The sequence below is a fragment of the Panicum hallii genome, chromosome 7 (genome assembly GCF_002211085.1).
Source record: "Panicum hallii strain FIL2 chromosome 7, PHallii_v3.1, whole genome shotgun sequence".
NCBI lineage: Eukaryota > Viridiplantae > Streptophyta > Magnoliopsida > Poales > Poaceae > Panicum > Panicum hallii.
In genome coordinates this window covers 43419390-43435366 of record NC_038048.1, presented here as the reverse complement: position 1 = coordinate 43435366, position 15977 = coordinate 43419390, and the positions used below count along the sequence as shown (strand labels likewise).

General features: G+C 46.8%; 3 protein-coding genes across 3 annotated transcripts; 2 read left to right on the top strand and 1 right to left on the bottom strand.

Annotated features, from left to right (window-relative positions):
* Positions 1–333: 333 nt before the first annotated feature.
* Positions 334–3923, bottom strand: LOC112900948 (pectin acetylesterase 7-like). Its single transcript, XM_025969719.1, has 12 exons — positions 3363–3923; positions 3207–3289; positions 2976–3102; positions 2629–2708; positions 2461–2550; positions 2043–2167; positions 1799–1859; positions 1546–1599; positions 1390–1467; positions 1180–1285; positions 920–1059; positions 334–773 (listed from the first exon to the last, which is right to left on the bottom strand). The coding sequence occupies exons 1-12, from the start codon at positions 3784–3786 to the stop codon at positions 666–668; spliced, it is 1476 nt and encodes a 491-aa protein (XP_025825504.1). The 5' UTR covers positions 3787–3923; the 3' UTR covers positions 334–665.
* Positions 3924–4866: 943 nt separating this feature from the next.
* Positions 4867–9541, top strand: LOC112899799 (maltose excess protein 1-like, chloroplastic). The gene is made up of 9 exons (XM_025968407.1): positions 4867–5297; positions 5384–5539; positions 5624–5914; positions 6047–6136; positions 6986–7087; positions 7179–7297; positions 8501–8563; positions 8658–8719; positions 8956–9541. The coding sequence occupies exons 1-9, from the start codon at positions 5049–5051 to the stop codon at positions 9036–9038; spliced, it is 1215 nt and encodes a 404-aa protein (XP_025824192.1). The 5' UTR covers positions 4867–5048; the 3' UTR covers positions 9039–9541.
* A 144-nt stretch (positions 9542–9685) lies between these two features.
* LOC112899804 lies at positions 9686–15880 on the top strand. Its single transcript, XM_025968412.1, has 8 exons — positions 9686–10241; positions 11942–12510; positions 13296–13533; positions 13686–13934; positions 14446–14580; positions 14806–14988; positions 15117–15278; positions 15367–15880. Exons 1-8 carry the CDS (start codon positions 9780–9782, stop codon positions 15769–15771), a joined length of 2403 nt encoding a protein of 800 aa, XP_025824197.1. The 5' UTR covers positions 9686–9779; the 3' UTR covers positions 15772–15880.
* Positions 15881–15977: the final 97 nt, after the last annotated feature.

Here is a 15977-nt window from a genome sequence, read left to right as displayed (position 1 = left end):
GTTAAATGGATAATCACCCTCTAATACCCGTACATATACGGCTAATCCATACCCTCCCCAGATAATATGGGTTTGGATTTGGGTACGGGTAATGGTTAACCAGTGGCATCGTGACCTTCAGCCCGCCCCCGGGGCCGAGCCACTAACGACTAAGGCTCTACAAGCGTCTTCGCCAAATACGCTTTCCTTATTTGGTAAGCTTTGCCTGGCGATGAGCTTGACTTTTGGCGGGTGATTGGTTAACCGAAAAGTCATTAAAATGGACTAATCTGAATTTCAAAGCAGGGAAATAAAATAAAAATGAACTACTTGCATTCGACCCGTCGTGCCACCAGGAACAAGAAGTGAGGTCACACAGTCAATATTATACACCAATTGTAATACTAGTATGTTACAGAACCATTTTTCTTCCCTCTCTTTATTTATCCTCAGAAGAAGAGGCAAACAGGCCATCGATGAACCCTTTTGTCTGTGTTTACATCCATCGTCTACAAAATCACATAAAGCCATACTGGGTAAGAAATCGGCTATAGAGAATCACCTATTCGACCTATTAATGTGGGCGTGATGTGATCCCTTATTGTTTCACTTGCATGACACAGCAGTATTAACTTAGCTATTCAACAATGTATCATCAATCGTCCTCCTTATAAATAAGAAAAAGATCAATCATCCTCACGGTTCTTGCAAGTTGGGTTGCAGGGATACGGGCAGTCGATCTTCTGAGAGACCTCCCTATCGAAGTACCAGTCTCCCACTGCTTTGCCAATTTGCTGCAGAGAGACAGAGACACATCACAAGTAAGCTTCATCTGAACTGGTTTCATTTTTTCTGAATTTGTCGACTAGTCTGAGATCTGAGGGAAAAAACAAGAGAAACTGCTCAGTATCACGCGCAACTGACGCAGGATTACACTTACCGTCTTATTAACCAAGGGAGAGCCATCGGCCAACCATGTATCTTGGGCCCCAGATTGGCAGTGAGCATTGCACGAGTCGATGAACATGCCTATAGATGGAGATGGTTTAGGAAGTGCTGCCAGAAAGTCTGTCCTGAAATCTGTGCCAAGAGAATCAAGCCAATCAGATATACCCAAAGTTACTAAATTGACTGCAGGTTCCTGAAGACTAATCCAAGAAGCTGAAATAGCGCGTGCAAACTGAAAACAAAAATACTAACTTTGCAAGGTTGTGAGTTGGCTGGGGGAGCAGCTCTTAATATCAAGTTTGCATTGGGCCCAGGTCTTCTTCGGATCAGCTGGACTAGGCGCTAGGACGTTCTTGATCTGTAGGCAATGCAAACCCAAACTGGTTAGTTTTGTTCATTAAGCTAAGTTTGTTGACACAGTTTATCTTAAACAGTATGCAATGTAGAAGATATGAAAAATACCTGCCATGAATCATAGGCTGCATTAAGTATGAACAGTGGTGTGCGCAGTGTTGGGACTACATACTGCGGGAACATACACTGCATTTGTTTTGAAAGTTAGTTTTGAATGCTACAGAGGAATGTTTCGTCCAGATGAGGTAACTGGAAAAAACTGACCAGCTCAGGTGGTTGCTTTGAGGTACATGAAGCTGGTAAGTTTTTGGCTGATCCCTGAAAGATATTGACAGATTATTAGACTTCGAATTTGTATGAAAGAAAATTTTCGCTTCATCACTCTGCACAACTGATTGACAAAGATTTCTTTCACTTTCTACTAATTCTTTTTGGACAATACTTAATTATGATCATTGGTAGTTGCAAGCTTAAACATTAGGGATTAGAACCACTCTATGATCAGAAGGAAACGTACATGTAGATTCACGACATTCTTATATATTGATCTGGCATAATTGTTGCCGGAGATGTCCTTCCTGCAATTACAAAAAATGTTCTCATTGTACTGAAAAAGTTGATCTGTTAAGATATTAATACGTTAGACTGATTCTGTGGGTGCAAACCATAAGTTATTAAAAAACCAAGAGAAAATATAACATGTTACATAGCACGATCTGTGCTGAAAGTTCGCCAATTCACACCAAGAGCGCAGAACTTACCCATCAAGAAAATATCCAGCATCAGAAAAGCACTTGACCTTTGTCGTCGCTGGAAACAGATCATGGAATCTGTCACAATGTAGTATTGCTGCTAGACCTCCGGCTGAACATCCAGAAAGAAGGACCTGTAATATGTATGATGCAATGGCTCATTTTTCTAGGATCAGTAAGAACTGTTCAGGAAGTAAGTAAACATTTAACAGGATGAAAATCATGTGTTGGTTCAACTTGTGTTCCTAATAGTTGGAATGAACTTTTAAATCATTCGACAACAAAACATCATGATGCCAATTTTAGGTACTCTCGTAATTACAACATTTAGTCCTGCTGTTGTGGGTGAATAATATATTGGGCATCCATAACCATAATGTTTTCTTTTTGAATGTGACTGAATGCTAGTAGCCAGCACTGAACATACATTTTGTGCTTTGTTCATCCCTCTCGCAGTAAGTAGATCATCCATGATGGCGCGCCAAACTCTGAAACCTCTGTAATAGAGGTTTTTCCCCTAAATTGGAAACACGGTATTAGTATCATTTTTTTTTCCTGCAGAACTGATAGTGCAATCCACAAGTCCAAGACATACAGATTCCACGGCCTCAACGTCACCAGTAAATGATGAACCATCACAGTATCTGACCTTCACTCTATTCCAGTTGTAGAAATCTGCACGCATCACAAGATATCGCTCAATCGTATAGGTACTACATCATATCACAAGAGTGCCATTTTTTTTAACTAAACTTGCAGTGATACCTGTCTTCAGTTTCAAAGAGCCATCAGAGCTAGCATTATAATAGCACACTTTCAGCAGGAAAAAGAAAGTTCAAATCCCTAATTTTATCCTTTTTTTTTCAAATGTAAATGTCGCTGCATTCTTTTCTTGATCTAAGTTTGAGGAATGGTGCAAGTGGCAAACGGCGAATTGCATACCAGGGTTGGATTTCTGGCCGCCGCCTAATATCCCTGAAAACGAGAGCGGCCTCATGAATTTCGAGGAGCCCCTGAAGTTTCCCTTCCTGACGGCACACTCATCAGTATTCCTGCACCACCCTCCTCCCTTCCAAAGAGAGAAGCAAAATTTGGTCGATTCATTGCTCCCGAAAACGTCGGATCGACAGGAATACGCGAACTCGAAGAACATTAGCTTGATCGCACACGTACCTCCATGTGAACCAGCCAGTTGTTGGCGCCAGAGCCAGAGCCGGCCGAGAAGTGGTAGACCGGGGGGCTCCCGTCCAAGCACACTGCGCCACGGAAAATCACAGCGTCAACCATGGACAGAAGCTGCAATGCAGAGTGCGGAGAGGGAGCACACACCTGCTCCTTTGGCCACCGCGTTCTTCAGGAACACCATCTCCACTTCCGCCGGCCCGGCCTCAGCTGACGCCGCCAGCAAGAGGAAGCCCAGCACCGTCGCCGCACGGGCCAGCCATGCCCGGGACGCCGCCATTCCGCGAGACGAGAACAGGGTCCTCCTTCCTCCCCTGGGCGCGCGCGAAGAGAGAAACAGAGCAGGGATGGAACGGAAGGGGTGGCGACAGAAAAGCAAGCACCGGCTGGCTGTGCGCGGCCTCAGGGAGGGTCGCTGGCGCTCGTCGTTTCCACCGCGTCCTGGCGCGGCATAAATAGCAGCGGCGTCCCGTGTGAGCGCGAGGATGAGGGAGGGAGGGAAGGAACCGAGGAGGGAGGGGAGGCCGGGAGGGTGCCGACAATGCCGGTGGCCTGGTGCCAAGCAAGGCATATGCCGTGGATGGCTCTCAAAGCAGCAGCAATCTGCGAGATTTGCAGGGAGGCGTCGTCGTCATCCTCCCGCTTTAATGCCTCCCAGCAACCGATCTACCGTACCAACCTGCGCAGGCTCGCATGGTGTGTGGATTCTTTGGGCGTCAGGTCCAGATCACCGCAGGATCATGCACTCGAGCATTGAACAGCTCACAGCAAATGCAGAATGCAGGGAGTGGTGACCGTGACCGGTGGAAACTTGGTTTCTTTGCATCTGCTGTCAGCGAGCGCGCCACTGCAGTGTAGGTGTAGCACCTCCGCTTTCGGTGCCGCCCTGCATCGGATGCGAATGCGACTGTGCGAGCACTGCTTGCGCTTGGTATCTGATGAGAGGAGGTATGATGCACGACTGCACGATGGAGTGAAGTCACAAGTCAGTGTAGAGGGAGAGAAAAAAAAAAGGAGTTGCTGCACACGTGAAGACCCCCAGCCGCTCGCTCGCTCGCTCGTGTCGTCCGTCTGGTGAGGTAGGCAGGTAGCATCCAAACGTATCTGTCGTCTTCGCCGACCAACATGCGCGTCTCACTGTTAGTCTTGCGATTCTGCCGCTCGCCATGATCCCCGTGATGGTCTCTGGTGGTGTTTGACGTGAAACACTTTGAGCAGCTGGTTGATCAGGCAACATGGTCCAGTACTCCAGTTCAAATGCAATGCTTTGTATTTTTTTTTAATGCTGTGCAAACACAAGGAGGTGACACAAGGTGCTGGCAAGTGGCAATCACACAAGTGAGGGCTCATTATTCTGGTTCTATCCTGCCTGTCCGTCTTCCAATGTGCCACCGCGGGCCTGCCCGTGGGCCGTGGATGGATCCTACGACAACATACCACGGGGCCCAGGGAAGGACACAGATGGGCCAAAAAGCTGGTGCCAACCAGGACCCACCAAAGCAAAACGGGCGGGCGCAGGAACGACAAACCCGGCTCGGCCCACGACCAATTCCACGAACCGAGGCACGGAAGGCGTGGGGGATCACTTGAAAAGGACAACGGGGAGCAGTTAACGGCACGGCGACGGCACCCCCGCGGGCGTGTCCCGGGTCCATCGGATCCCGAGCGCGCGCGTGCCCCCACCGCAGGTGGCGCGCCCCCCGCGCCCCTCCCGTCCTCACATCCACCACCACTCCGCCGCTACTTCACTGCGCTCGCTCGTGAAGCGTCTCGCCGCCCCGACACGATCCACCACCCACCCATTCCCCCCCGCGCCCCGCGTCCGCCACCGCCATGTCGTCGCCGTCCGCGCACAGCCTCCGCCTCCCGCTCCGCCCGGCGCCTCTCTCCCGCGCTCGCGCACCCGCCGCCGCGGCGGCGGGCTCCTCCCTCGCGCCCTCGCCGTCGTCACGCGCCGCGCTGCTCCTTAAACCCCTCGCGGCGGCGCCGTACCGCCATCAGCCCGCGCTCCTCCTCCACCAGCGGCGCCGGCATGGGCCGCCAGCGGTCGCCGCGACCGCCACCTCCAAGCCGGTCCTCAAGGTACGCTCCCCTCGTGTCTCCCCGGCATTGGCGGCGAATGTCGGGCGATTGATCGATCGATTGCCTCGGAATGGGTTGCCGTGCAGGACCCGAAGAAGTACCAGGAGTGGGACTCCGTCACCGCCAAGTTCGCCGGCGCGGCCAACGTCCCCTTCCTCCTGCTCCAGCTCCCGCAGATCGCCCTCAACGCCCGCAACCTCCTCGCCGGCAACAAGACCGCTCTCTTCGCCGTCCCGTGGCTCGTACGCCTCCCAATCCGCGCCTCGGATTTCACCTCCTCTTATCCGTGGCGCTCGTTTTGATCGATTTTATATTGCGCGCTTCAGGGAATGCTCACTGGTCTGCTCGGGAATCTCTCTCTGCTCTCCTATTTCGCCAAGAAGAAGGAGACGGAGGCTGCCATCGTGCAAACTCTGGGCGTTATCTCCACCTATGCGGTCCTCGTGCAGCTTGCCATGGCAGAGTCCATGCCGGTGCCGCAGTTTGTGGCCACTTCAGTCGTCGTGGCCGCAGGGCTCATCCTTAACCTCCTCAATTACCTAGGGTGGCTCCCTGGAACCCTCTGGCTGCTGTGGGAGGATTTCATCACAGTCGGTGGCCTTGCCGTGCTCCCTCAGGTGACAATGACTGTTTTGCTGTGCCATCTTACGGATTCAGCTAATTATGCACTGCTGTCAGTGTTGAACTGACAGAACTGTTGTTGTGTATTGTGCTTCTGGCCTACTCTCATTGGTGAATTAAAATTCCAGGTCATGTGGTCAACATTTGTTCCCTTCATCCCCAATAGCGTACTGCCTGGCATAATCTCTGGTTCGGTGGCTCTTGCAGCTGTTGCAATGGTACGACGCATTCTATTCTCTTGCATTAAGCAGTGTCTCATACCACCTGAATGCCTTAAGTAAAACTGGAAAACTAGAAAGAGGAGCTCTAATTTCTATATGAGCAAGAGGCGACTGGACCAACCGTTTATCATTTCCACAGCACCCCGTTAGTTGACCATGCTTGATTTCAGGTTCAAAAGTGGCCTGTGTGTTTAAGAGAGGCTCTGCTCTAAGCAGTTGTGAAAACAATAATGAAGTTCACTTCCATAATAGGATGCTATTCTTATTTGATGTTTTGGTAGTTTTAGGTCCATGTTCAGTTAAATTTAATTATTTTTTGAGGAACAATGGCAGGCACTCTGCCTTTTCATTATAGAGAAGAGAGTTTATGTACAAGTAGGGAACTCTGGCCATTAGTCAGAGCTCTGAAACAAGAACTGAAAAAGGAATGGAAAAACACCGAAGAGGCTGAAATGAAGACAACATAATAAATAGATGGACTGTACTCCACCTCACACTTCCCGGTTGTTCAGCTGGATTTAGTTTTATGTAGCATGATTCTTTATTTGGTATTTCAAGCTGTTTGGTTGATTTTCCCACATCATAAGCAGCTCTTGTTGCCTCAAAAGGAAACTTGTACAGTAAGACATGCACTGCTAAAAAATATTGTGGATTAAAACACAAGATGTGTCTACTCTACTTTATCTTTTCCATCTATGCTCATATATTTCTATTTTGTGGTGATTTAACGAACTGAACAATCTAGTGCTAAAAGTAGGTTGCATTCACAATGCATGGTGTCCTGTTTTAATGTCCTCCTTCCTAATTTACGTTAGCTCTTAATTACTTTTCCCCTTTTGGTTTCAGGCAAGGATGAGCAAGCTTTCTGATGCAGGGATTAAGTTTGTTGGGTCATTGTCTGGTTGGACAGCCACACTTCTATTCATGTGGATGCCAGTGGCACAGATGGTATCCAGACTTTCACACTTGTAGCACTGGGAAACTTATGATCACATAATGCTGATACACTAACATGCAACTTGTTTGGTTGGTTCTGCAGTGGACAAATTACCTCAACCCAAGTAACATCAAAGGGTTGTCAGCTTTCAGCATGTTGCTTGCAATGCTTGGAAATGGACTTATGATTCCTCGTGCTGTATTCATCCGTGATTTGATGTGGTATTGTATTTTTATTCCATCTCGCCTTATTCCCTTTTGTGATTCAAGACCAACTCTTTGAGAAATTAGAAAGGAAGGCACATTTTGTATGAAAGATTAACGCATACAACATCATTTCCTGATTTGCGAACATAAATATCAATATCTTCTGAACTTTGAGGAGTTGGTATACCGTGAAAAGACTTATCACATCCTATCATTAACCACATGTTGAATGACAAACCTGCTTAACGGTGGTCTCAGTGGATCAATCACTAGTAACTACCTTTTGTTGCTACTTAGGAAGCCATAGAGTTCTGAAGTTATGCTATATGAGTATCTAACTCCTATAGGAAATGCCTCTGTAGATGAGATGAGGTCATAGGGCAAGATCACTGCACTTAGTATTTCTGTGAAGCTTTTACAGAAAACCTCCTTCTATATCATGTTCATTATATTAATCATGAAAGGGCGTGACAAACAGATTAAGATGCCCAATTATTTCTGATTGAATATCTTATTTTTCGTGGAAGTTTTATTTTTTTTATCTTGTATCTATTGATATTTTCTGGTATAGTCAAACCAGTGCCATTTTTGTCTACTGTGTTAGCCTCACTAGCTCACTAGCTCCCAGGATCACCCACTCTTAACACTAGAGAAAACTCAAATACACACACTAATGTGGCACTGCACACCAGCACCCTCTTGCTCTATTTCACCACAGCTCAACACAATGATTACACTGATTTTAACACCACAAATACACACACACATGCTATGCTGCAATTCAGCTGCACAACTCAGCCAAAACACTCATGCAGCAAGCTCCACTAACATACGTGTATGCAGAATCACCTCCACTAATTCCTTGCATACACGCTGACACTTTCACTTTGCTGACTCCAATCAGCACACAACCACTACTGCTGTATACTAATCTGTCAACTATGCACGCACTCCGTGCTTCACTCACAAACTGACCAGCTCTACACTCCCCCCACTCTCCCCCTCTCGGCGATCATCTTGCTTCACTCACAAACTGATCAGCTCTAGTACTCCTAGTACTCTCCTCACTCCCTCCCTCTCACTGATCAACTTGCTTCACTCACAAACTGATCAGCTCTAGTACTCTCCTCTTCTTACTACACCCCTTGCACTCTCACTCGCATACTGTATTGTAATTCCTGTATCAGCCTGTAATCATAATTATTTTCATCAATCTAGGTTCACAGGTTCTATTTGGGCATCTGTCCTACAGGGTTGGGGTAACTTGGCATGCATGTACTGGTATGTATCTCTTAGTGTGACAGCCCTTGCTTCCATGGATTTATCTTGTATAGCTCATACAAGATGGTTAACCCTTTGAATTGTTTGATTCCAGCTTCGAAAGCATCAGCAGAGAATTTTTCTTTGCAACAACATCTGGGCTCTTTCTATGGCTAGGTGTTCTCTCTTTCCAATATCTACTTTGTTTCTTTCCCAATATAAATGTATTTCATCAGAAACATTTTCAGACTTTTGGTATTTTTATGAGGCACAGACATTTCAAAGTTTCAGAATTTCTGTGAAGAGAGCAACATTTCAGATTAATATACTAGTAGAACTGAATTGTTTGTTGCGCTGTCAGCCTGCCGGATTGTCTTTCTGACCATACACGTCGCTTGTTGATTTTTTGCCAGGATTCACTTTCTGGAGAGATACCATTGCCTATGGCAACAGCTCGCCCTTGACTTCTTTGAAGGAGCTGGTTTTCGGGAAGTGATAAGCCGTCAGCAACTTCATTTATCTTGTGCCTGAAGCAACTGTTCCCGGGATGGAAGCTCTCTTGCAATAATTCATGGGGCGACTGTCAAGAACGGTGGTTCAGTTACCCTCCTTTGGTCTAAAGAACGGTGGTTCAGTCTTGGCATTTTTGAGGTGAAACCGTGAACACTGGTCAGCTGAGGCTATAAACATTACAATGGCCGCTGTGAAATACTGAAATGGAGCCCCAACTTATCCAGCCTGCAGAAAGCGCCATGTGCCTCTACAGAAGCGACCGAGTGACCAGCTTGTACATCCGGCAGGGTGGGTACAGTCGCAAGCTAGCACTAGTAGATGTAAGAAAAAGATTATAATATCCATCCCTTCTTGTCTTCAAAAAAATTTCAGTTCCTTTTCTTCAAATGAATAAGATTTCAGCCCTTGCTGTTGCAACAGCTACTGCTGTTCTGGACCATCATACTTTGTGAACAGTTGTTTTTTCAGAGGTGTATTAGCACTGAACTATTGCTTTGTTATCTGATTTTAGGAAAGGAATATATTATATGCTCTTGGTCAAACAAGTGGGTGGGCGGCACCGGGCCCGGTCCGGTCCGGTCCAGTCCAACTTGAAGCCCACTGGTAACGTTAACTTCCTTTTTTATGTATAAAAAAAGAATAGAAAAAAGAAACGGAAACGAGGTGCAGGGAGACAGCTAGTGTGAACGCGGCAGGGCCCCCGCTCTGAGACCGAGCAGTGTGAATGGGCAGAAAAGTAATGGCAGGCAGAGAGGCAGGCAGCGGCGAGAAGCAAGAAGAAAAGCGAGGCGAGCAAGCAAATCGAGGCAAGAAAGCGGGGGAAGGGCAGAGCCTGCGCCCAGCAGCCCCACGCCGCCGCCGCGCCGCGCCGCGCCGCGGGTCACCGCCTGTCGTTAGGGATTGCTGCCGTCGGGCGCGTTGCGCCTCAGGAAGCGGCGGCGGCGGAATGATGGAGGCCGGCGGAGGGGGAGCGGGAGGGAGGGATGAGAGAGTGCCGCAGTGGGGCGCGCAGGAGACGCGGGAGCTCATCGCGGCGCGCGGGGAGGTGGAGCGGGAGGCCGACGCCGCGCGCCGCAGCGCCAAGACGATGTGGGAGGCCGTCGCTGTGCGGCTCAGGGAGCGCGGGTACCGACGCACCGCCGACCAGTGCAAGTGCAAGTGGAAGAACCTCGTCAACCGCTACAAGGTAACACGATCGGGGAATCCTTCATCAGGCTTCTTCAGCGAACCTTCTAGTCTAATCCAACGCGCGGCTAGATTGACCGTTCTGTGTTGGACCAGTGCCAACGAGTCTCTATGTACTGTTCCTTTGTTGATTGATGTGCATTGGTATCAAGTGTTACCATCAGGCTCACCATCCCCAAATTGGTCCTCTATCTCGATAGTTTCATCTGGGATTGTTAGAAGTGTGTTCATACGTTCACCTTTGCTGCATTTGCACTAGCGATTCCATCAATTAAGGAGACGGAGAAATCTTTCATGTTGAACGAAATGAAGTTTATTCGTTCTCTTTCTACGAGTGCCCAATTTCATTCCTTTGTTACAAAAAAGAAGAGATTTACTTCCCAACATTCTGTTGTCTTCTATTGTTACTGATTAGCAATTGTTCATCTATTCATAATGATTTCATTTTAGATGTCATGGATTATTGCACCTACAACGACTGCCTTATTAGACCGTTATTTGCTACACATGATTTGGAAAGTAATGCCTTCAATTGTGCATTCTGAAGTAGTTGGAGGTCTATAGTAATACTCAGAACTACATGTAGGCATAATGTAAAGAAACCCTCTGATATTGCTCTTTCTGTCTCCAAGTCTTCTTCACAGAAATTACATAGAAGTGAGACTTGCCTTGGTAACTATATTTTTGTCTAATTTTAGCAAGCAAAAAATCTGTATTACATTCGTTTTAAACAAAAGTGCATTACACTTCATTTTGTTCTAAGATAAAAGGATGCCACAATTACTTTTTGGAATCTAGGATAACTAAATAGGGGTATCTACAATGGATTGTTACTGGTGGCAGAAAGAGGAATAAATCTGCAATTATCTTTGTTGACAATGATGCATGAAAAGTTGTGGTGGAATTTTAGGGAAATTGAATGGCATATCATCCAAAATTGGAGTCCCAATCAAAGTTTCAGACTTTCAGTTCTCAGTTTTTAGGGCACGGAATCATTGTGAGCACTAAGCAGATTTATTAAAATGTATGCTACCATTTTCTTTACCTTCACATTGGGTACTTTGTCTGAGAAGTTGCACTTTTGACTGGCTCAGGATGTGACATTTGCTCTGCTTGACTATTGAAATTAATTAGAGTGAATTGTAGGTGCCAAAGGAAGGGGGTAAAATTAGGATAGTATCAGTTGGGTATGTGAGAGCATGAATCATGAATGCATTAATTCTGTATTTTGAGGGTGAGAAGCGCAAAACCAGTATTATTTGTGATGCTCCTGCTGGCTGCAATAGTCATATGTGTTATTGATCTGCTGGCTGCAACAGTTATGAAGGATTTTGTATTTTCTAATCATGCAAAGAGAATGTCAGGAAGCAGACCAATTATATTTTTTCCAGCAGGTGTTGAAAAATTGGAAGTTTCATGTTAGGTTGAGATTGACTCTGTTGTTGGGTTTGTTGGGTGGTGGGCCCAATTTCAAACTTTCTGTTGGAAGCTTTTCTCTATGCTTAAGAAAATACACTTCCAACTTACAATGCAGTGGCTCATTGTTTATTGTCTGGACTGTCTATCTTTGTTGTGTGGTTGGTCCACCTGGTTTGTGCACCTTTGCTATAAGTTTACTTTCATACTTCAACAAGGTTAGTTAGTATCTTTGTACTTTAGTTTATACGGCACAAGCTCATAACTTTCGCATAATTTCAACAGGGGAAAGAAACTTCTGATCCAGAAAATGGCAGACAGTGTCCCTTCTTCGAGGAGCTGCACGCCGTCTTCACAGAACGTGCTAGAAATATGCAACGCCAACTCCTTGAGTCTGAATCTGGAGCTTTTGATAAAAGGAAACTGAAGCGACCTAGTGGCGACCGGTCATCTGGGGAGTCTGACGGCGAGGACGATGGTGGTGAAGAAAGTGAAGATGAGAAACCCATGCACAGCAGAAAGAGGAAAGCTGATGACAAGAAGCAGCAATCCCAACGAATGCCAGAGAAGTCAAGATCAGGCGTTTCAAGCATCCATGAACTGCTGCAAGATTTCCTGACACAGCAACAGCGTATTGACATCCAGTGGCAGGAGACGATGGAAAGGCGTGCCCAGGAGCGGGTTGCTTTTGAACAAGAATGGAGGCAGACGATGCAGAAGCTGGAGCAGGAGAGGTTGATGCTGGAACACTCGTGGATACAACGTGAGGAACAAAGGCGGATGAGAGAAGAAGCACGAGCTGAGAAAAGGGACGCTCTCCTCACCACGCTATTGAACAAACTCCTCCAAGACGACTTATAGCAGGGAAGCTGGTTTTCACAGGAATGGGCATTGTTCTCTCACCATGTCTCATCGATTCTTTGTAGTTACTGCACATGTTGACATGTTCAAAAGAAAATTTGTTCTTTGTAGCAATTTTATTAGGTTCCTAGGGTTCTTTCCCAGTTGTTTAGTGCAGTAATGTTATTGTGTAATTGCTGATGTAAGTACAGTACCATATTGACATGTTGTCAGGTAGGTCTACAGATCAATGCTAATATGCTCGAGAGAGAGAGATAGAGATAATTGGCTCCCAGTCAGCAATGGACAAAATTCATGTAATCTGTTTGTTCAAAAAAAAATTTCATGTAATCTGTTTGTTCAAAAATAATTTCTTGTAATCTGTTTGTTCAAAAATAATTTCTTGTAATCTGTGGTCTTAAAAAGAAAGAAAAATGATCATGTGATCTGTATAGTCGAATATGTCTAGAGATCAATCCTACAGTATGTTTCAGCTTTAAGTGCTTTAAGCCAATCGGGCAGCCGGGCTTGCGCGAGAATTGGATAAGGGAGCCAGAGGGAACCGGGCAGCGGCGATGGAGGTGCAGCCGCTCCATCTTCTCCTCGCCCAGCCCCACCACCCTCGCCTCCCCGGGCTCCTTTCCGATCACCCTACCTACTGCCTGCCAAGCTCCCGCCTCCGACTCCGCTTCCGCCGTCGCAGGCTGAAGCCGCTCGCCGCGGTGCCTTCGCGGCGTCCACACGGCAGCCAGGCCGACGCGTCCGGCCGCGCCGGTTGGGAGTGGGCGCCGAACGCCGCGGCGGCGCTGGCGCTCCAGCTGGCCGTGTGCTCGCTCCTGTTTCTCTTCCCCTCTCGCGCCCGAGCTCTCGCGCTCCCGCCCCCTGCAGGCGCCGCCGCGGCCGTCGAGGCGGCGCAGGAGGAGGAAGACCAAGAGTGGGAGGCCGCGCTGCAGAAGTGGAAGACCAAGTCATACGCGCTCTCGGTGCCCCTCAGGGTCATCGCGCTCCGCGGCTCCTTCCCTCCCTCGTGGATTAAGGTCTGGTCTTCCTCATCCACCACAAACAAAGCATCCCCGTTGTCACATTAGAAAAATATGGCGTAGCATGATTGCATAAGTTTATGGGAGCAAGGAAGCATGGTATGGTGTATGGTATCAGATTTTCTAATGTGTTGTTTTGGTGCTTGTAGGATTTCGTTGAATCTCAGGGCAAGAGGCTCAAGTTCAGCCCCCAGCTCCGTGCTAATCTTGATGGGATCTTCTCTGAGATGTCCCAATGTATGGACAAGGGTCAAGTTCAGCCGAAGTCCGCAATGGCAGCTGATATTGTGTCGATCGGGGACTCTTGGCTCGGCTATGCCATATGTAAGGGATTGTTAGAACCTATCAAGAATGCTGAAGAACATGATTGGTTTCGTAGCATGAGTGACAGATGGAAGGTAAGAAGTGAAACCTTTAGTTTCTCTTATGATGAATGGCTATTGACGCATGCTCATAATGTGGCATTGCCTTGGAAAATGATTTGATTGTTGAATTTGGTTAGATTATATTTGTAAAAGAGTAACATTATACCATGCGAAACTAAAGATTTGTGTAGGTTTTTACTCTCTACTGGATGCTTGTCTGTTCTTCTTAATACTCCCAATTTTGTTTATGTCATTTTAAAATTGTTTGTGAGAATTATGGTCTTGACCATTCCCACACATTTAGCCACTTGTTCTTAAATGCAATCAATAGCAAAATTATCTATTGAGTTGTTAGTATCCAAACATTGAGGAGTTAGCTAGGTGTAGGACTTCATGATATAGAATTTCCACTTTTGGTTTTCAGCATGGTTAGCAGTCACCAGTCAGGCAGTCACTAGACAGCATCCAATTTCTTAAGTTATTTTGTAACTTGGCTGTGAAGATGTCCCGCTATGTAGTTTGCATTTTCATTATAGTCTATCAGGTTCATTTGTGCAGGAACCAGAATGGAGAGGCAGATCCTAATGGCTCAGTATGGGGAGTTCCATACAGATGGGGTACCATGGTCATCGCATACAAGAAAAACAAGTTCAAAAGGCATAATTTGAAACCAATACAGGTGAACTTTTTTTTCTGAGTAAATGTGCAATGTTACCTTAAAGTTACAAGTATGTGTAAATTGAATTATGTTGGGAACATAAGACTCCCCTTTTCTTTTGTGGAATAAAAATGTGAAAGCACAGTACTGAACGTGCCGTTTTCTTGTGCTGTGGCGTCCTGTGTTGATACATATCACTGATAAACCTGGTAGGTGTTGACTATATAGATTTGTTATTATCCGTAGGATTGGGAGGATTTGTGGAGGCCTGAACTTACCGGGAAGATTTCAATGGTTGATTCTCCGAGAGAGGTTATTGGTGCAGTTCTGAAGCACCTGGGGTCATCATATAACACAGTTGACATGGAAACAGATGTCAATGGTGGTAGACAAGCAGTCTTGAAAAGCTTTACACAACTACAAAAGCAGGTATGCCCCAGATGTCACTCATCCCTTTTGGCTTTTTCTTGTGTATATATTGTAAATTGGTAGGTGACCATCCAAAATTCCGAATTATTATTTATTGCGCTTGGTTTGATTTTGGTTGCCTTTGGCAGGTCCAACTATTCGACAGCATGAACTATCTGAAGTCATTTAGTGTTGGAGATGTATGGGTTGCAGTGGGCTGGAGCAGTGATTTGATTCCTGCTGCAAAGCGAATGTCTAATGTTGCGGTGATTGTTCCCAAGTCAGGCAGCAGCCTATGGGCTGATCTATGGGTATGATATTGTTGCCTCATGAACAATGCTTGTGAATTTGTGAAACCAACCTTCTATCTTACTGGTTGTGTTGTTTTCTGCATTGTAGGTGATACCATGTGCCACAAGGTTTCAGACCGACAAAATCGGCGGCAGAACCAGAGGCCCATCACCTCTCATCCATCAATGGTTCGACTTCTGCCTACAGAGCGCTAGGAGCCTACCCTTCCGGCAAGGTGTCATCCCAGGAGCGTCGCCACTGTACCTGGAGAACCCTGTGCCGGAGGTCCCTCAAGATAGGAACAAGAGGAAGCCAAAGCTGGACACGAACCTCGTCAGGGGAGTGCCTCCGCCTGAGATCCTCGAGAAATGTGAGTTCTTAGAACCCCTGTCCGGTAAGGCGCTGGAGGACTACCAGTGGCTGGTGTCGAGGATGCAGAGACCACGGCCTGGTCTGTTCGGGACCGTGTTGCAAAAGATATCAAGTGTATTGGACTTGAAATCAAGATTTTAGGGCGCGTTTACTGAACTTGACTTCTTTTTTCCTGTGTTGTAGCGTTGCTCGTTGTCAAATTCTGTGTTGGGCCATAGACGCTGAGCAATCGTCGAGAGGCAGGCTTATAGCGTATATCGAGATTGTGTCGAGCAAACATATGCTGAGCCGGAAACGGTAGGCTGCAGGCTGAAGGGCGCCTTCTGCCCTGCTTCTGATCAGAAACG

Coding starts and splice junctions, on each gene's coding strand:
- LOC112899799 (XM_025968407.1), top strand. CDS start 5,049: ATGTCGTCGCCGTCCGCGCACAGCCTCCGCCTCCCGCTCCGCCCGGCG. Junction 7,298..8,500: donor TTCATCCGTGATTTGATGTG/GTATTGTATTTT, acceptor TCATCAATCTAG/GTTCACAGGTTCTATTTGGG. Junction 8,564..8,657: donor AACTTGGCATGCATGTACTG/GTATGTATCTCT, acceptor GTTTGATTCCAG/CTTCGAAAGCATCAGCAGAG.
- LOC112900948 (XM_025969719.1), bottom strand. CDS start 3,786: ATGCCTTGCTTGGCACCAGGCCACCGGCATTGTCGGCACCCTCCCGGC. Junction 2,709..2,975: donor CGGCCAGAAATCCAACCCTG/GTATGCAATTCG, acceptor TGATGCGTGCAG/ATTTCTACAACTGGAATAGA. Junction 1,600..1,798: donor AGAATGTCGTGAATCTACAT/GTACGTTTCCTT, acceptor AATATCTTTCAG/GGATCAGCCAAAAACTTACC.
- LOC112899804 (XM_025968412.1), top strand. CDS start 9,780: ATGGGCAGAAAAGTAATGGCAGGCAGAGAGGCAGGCAGCGGCGAGAAG. Junction 13,534..13,685: donor TCCCTCCCTCGTGGATTAAG/GTCTGGTCTTCC, acceptor TGGTGCTTGTAG/GATTTCGTTGAATCTCAGGG. Junction 14,581..14,805: donor ATAATTTGAAACCAATACAG/GTGAACTTTTTT, acceptor TATTATCCGTAG/GATTGGGAGGATTTGTGGAG.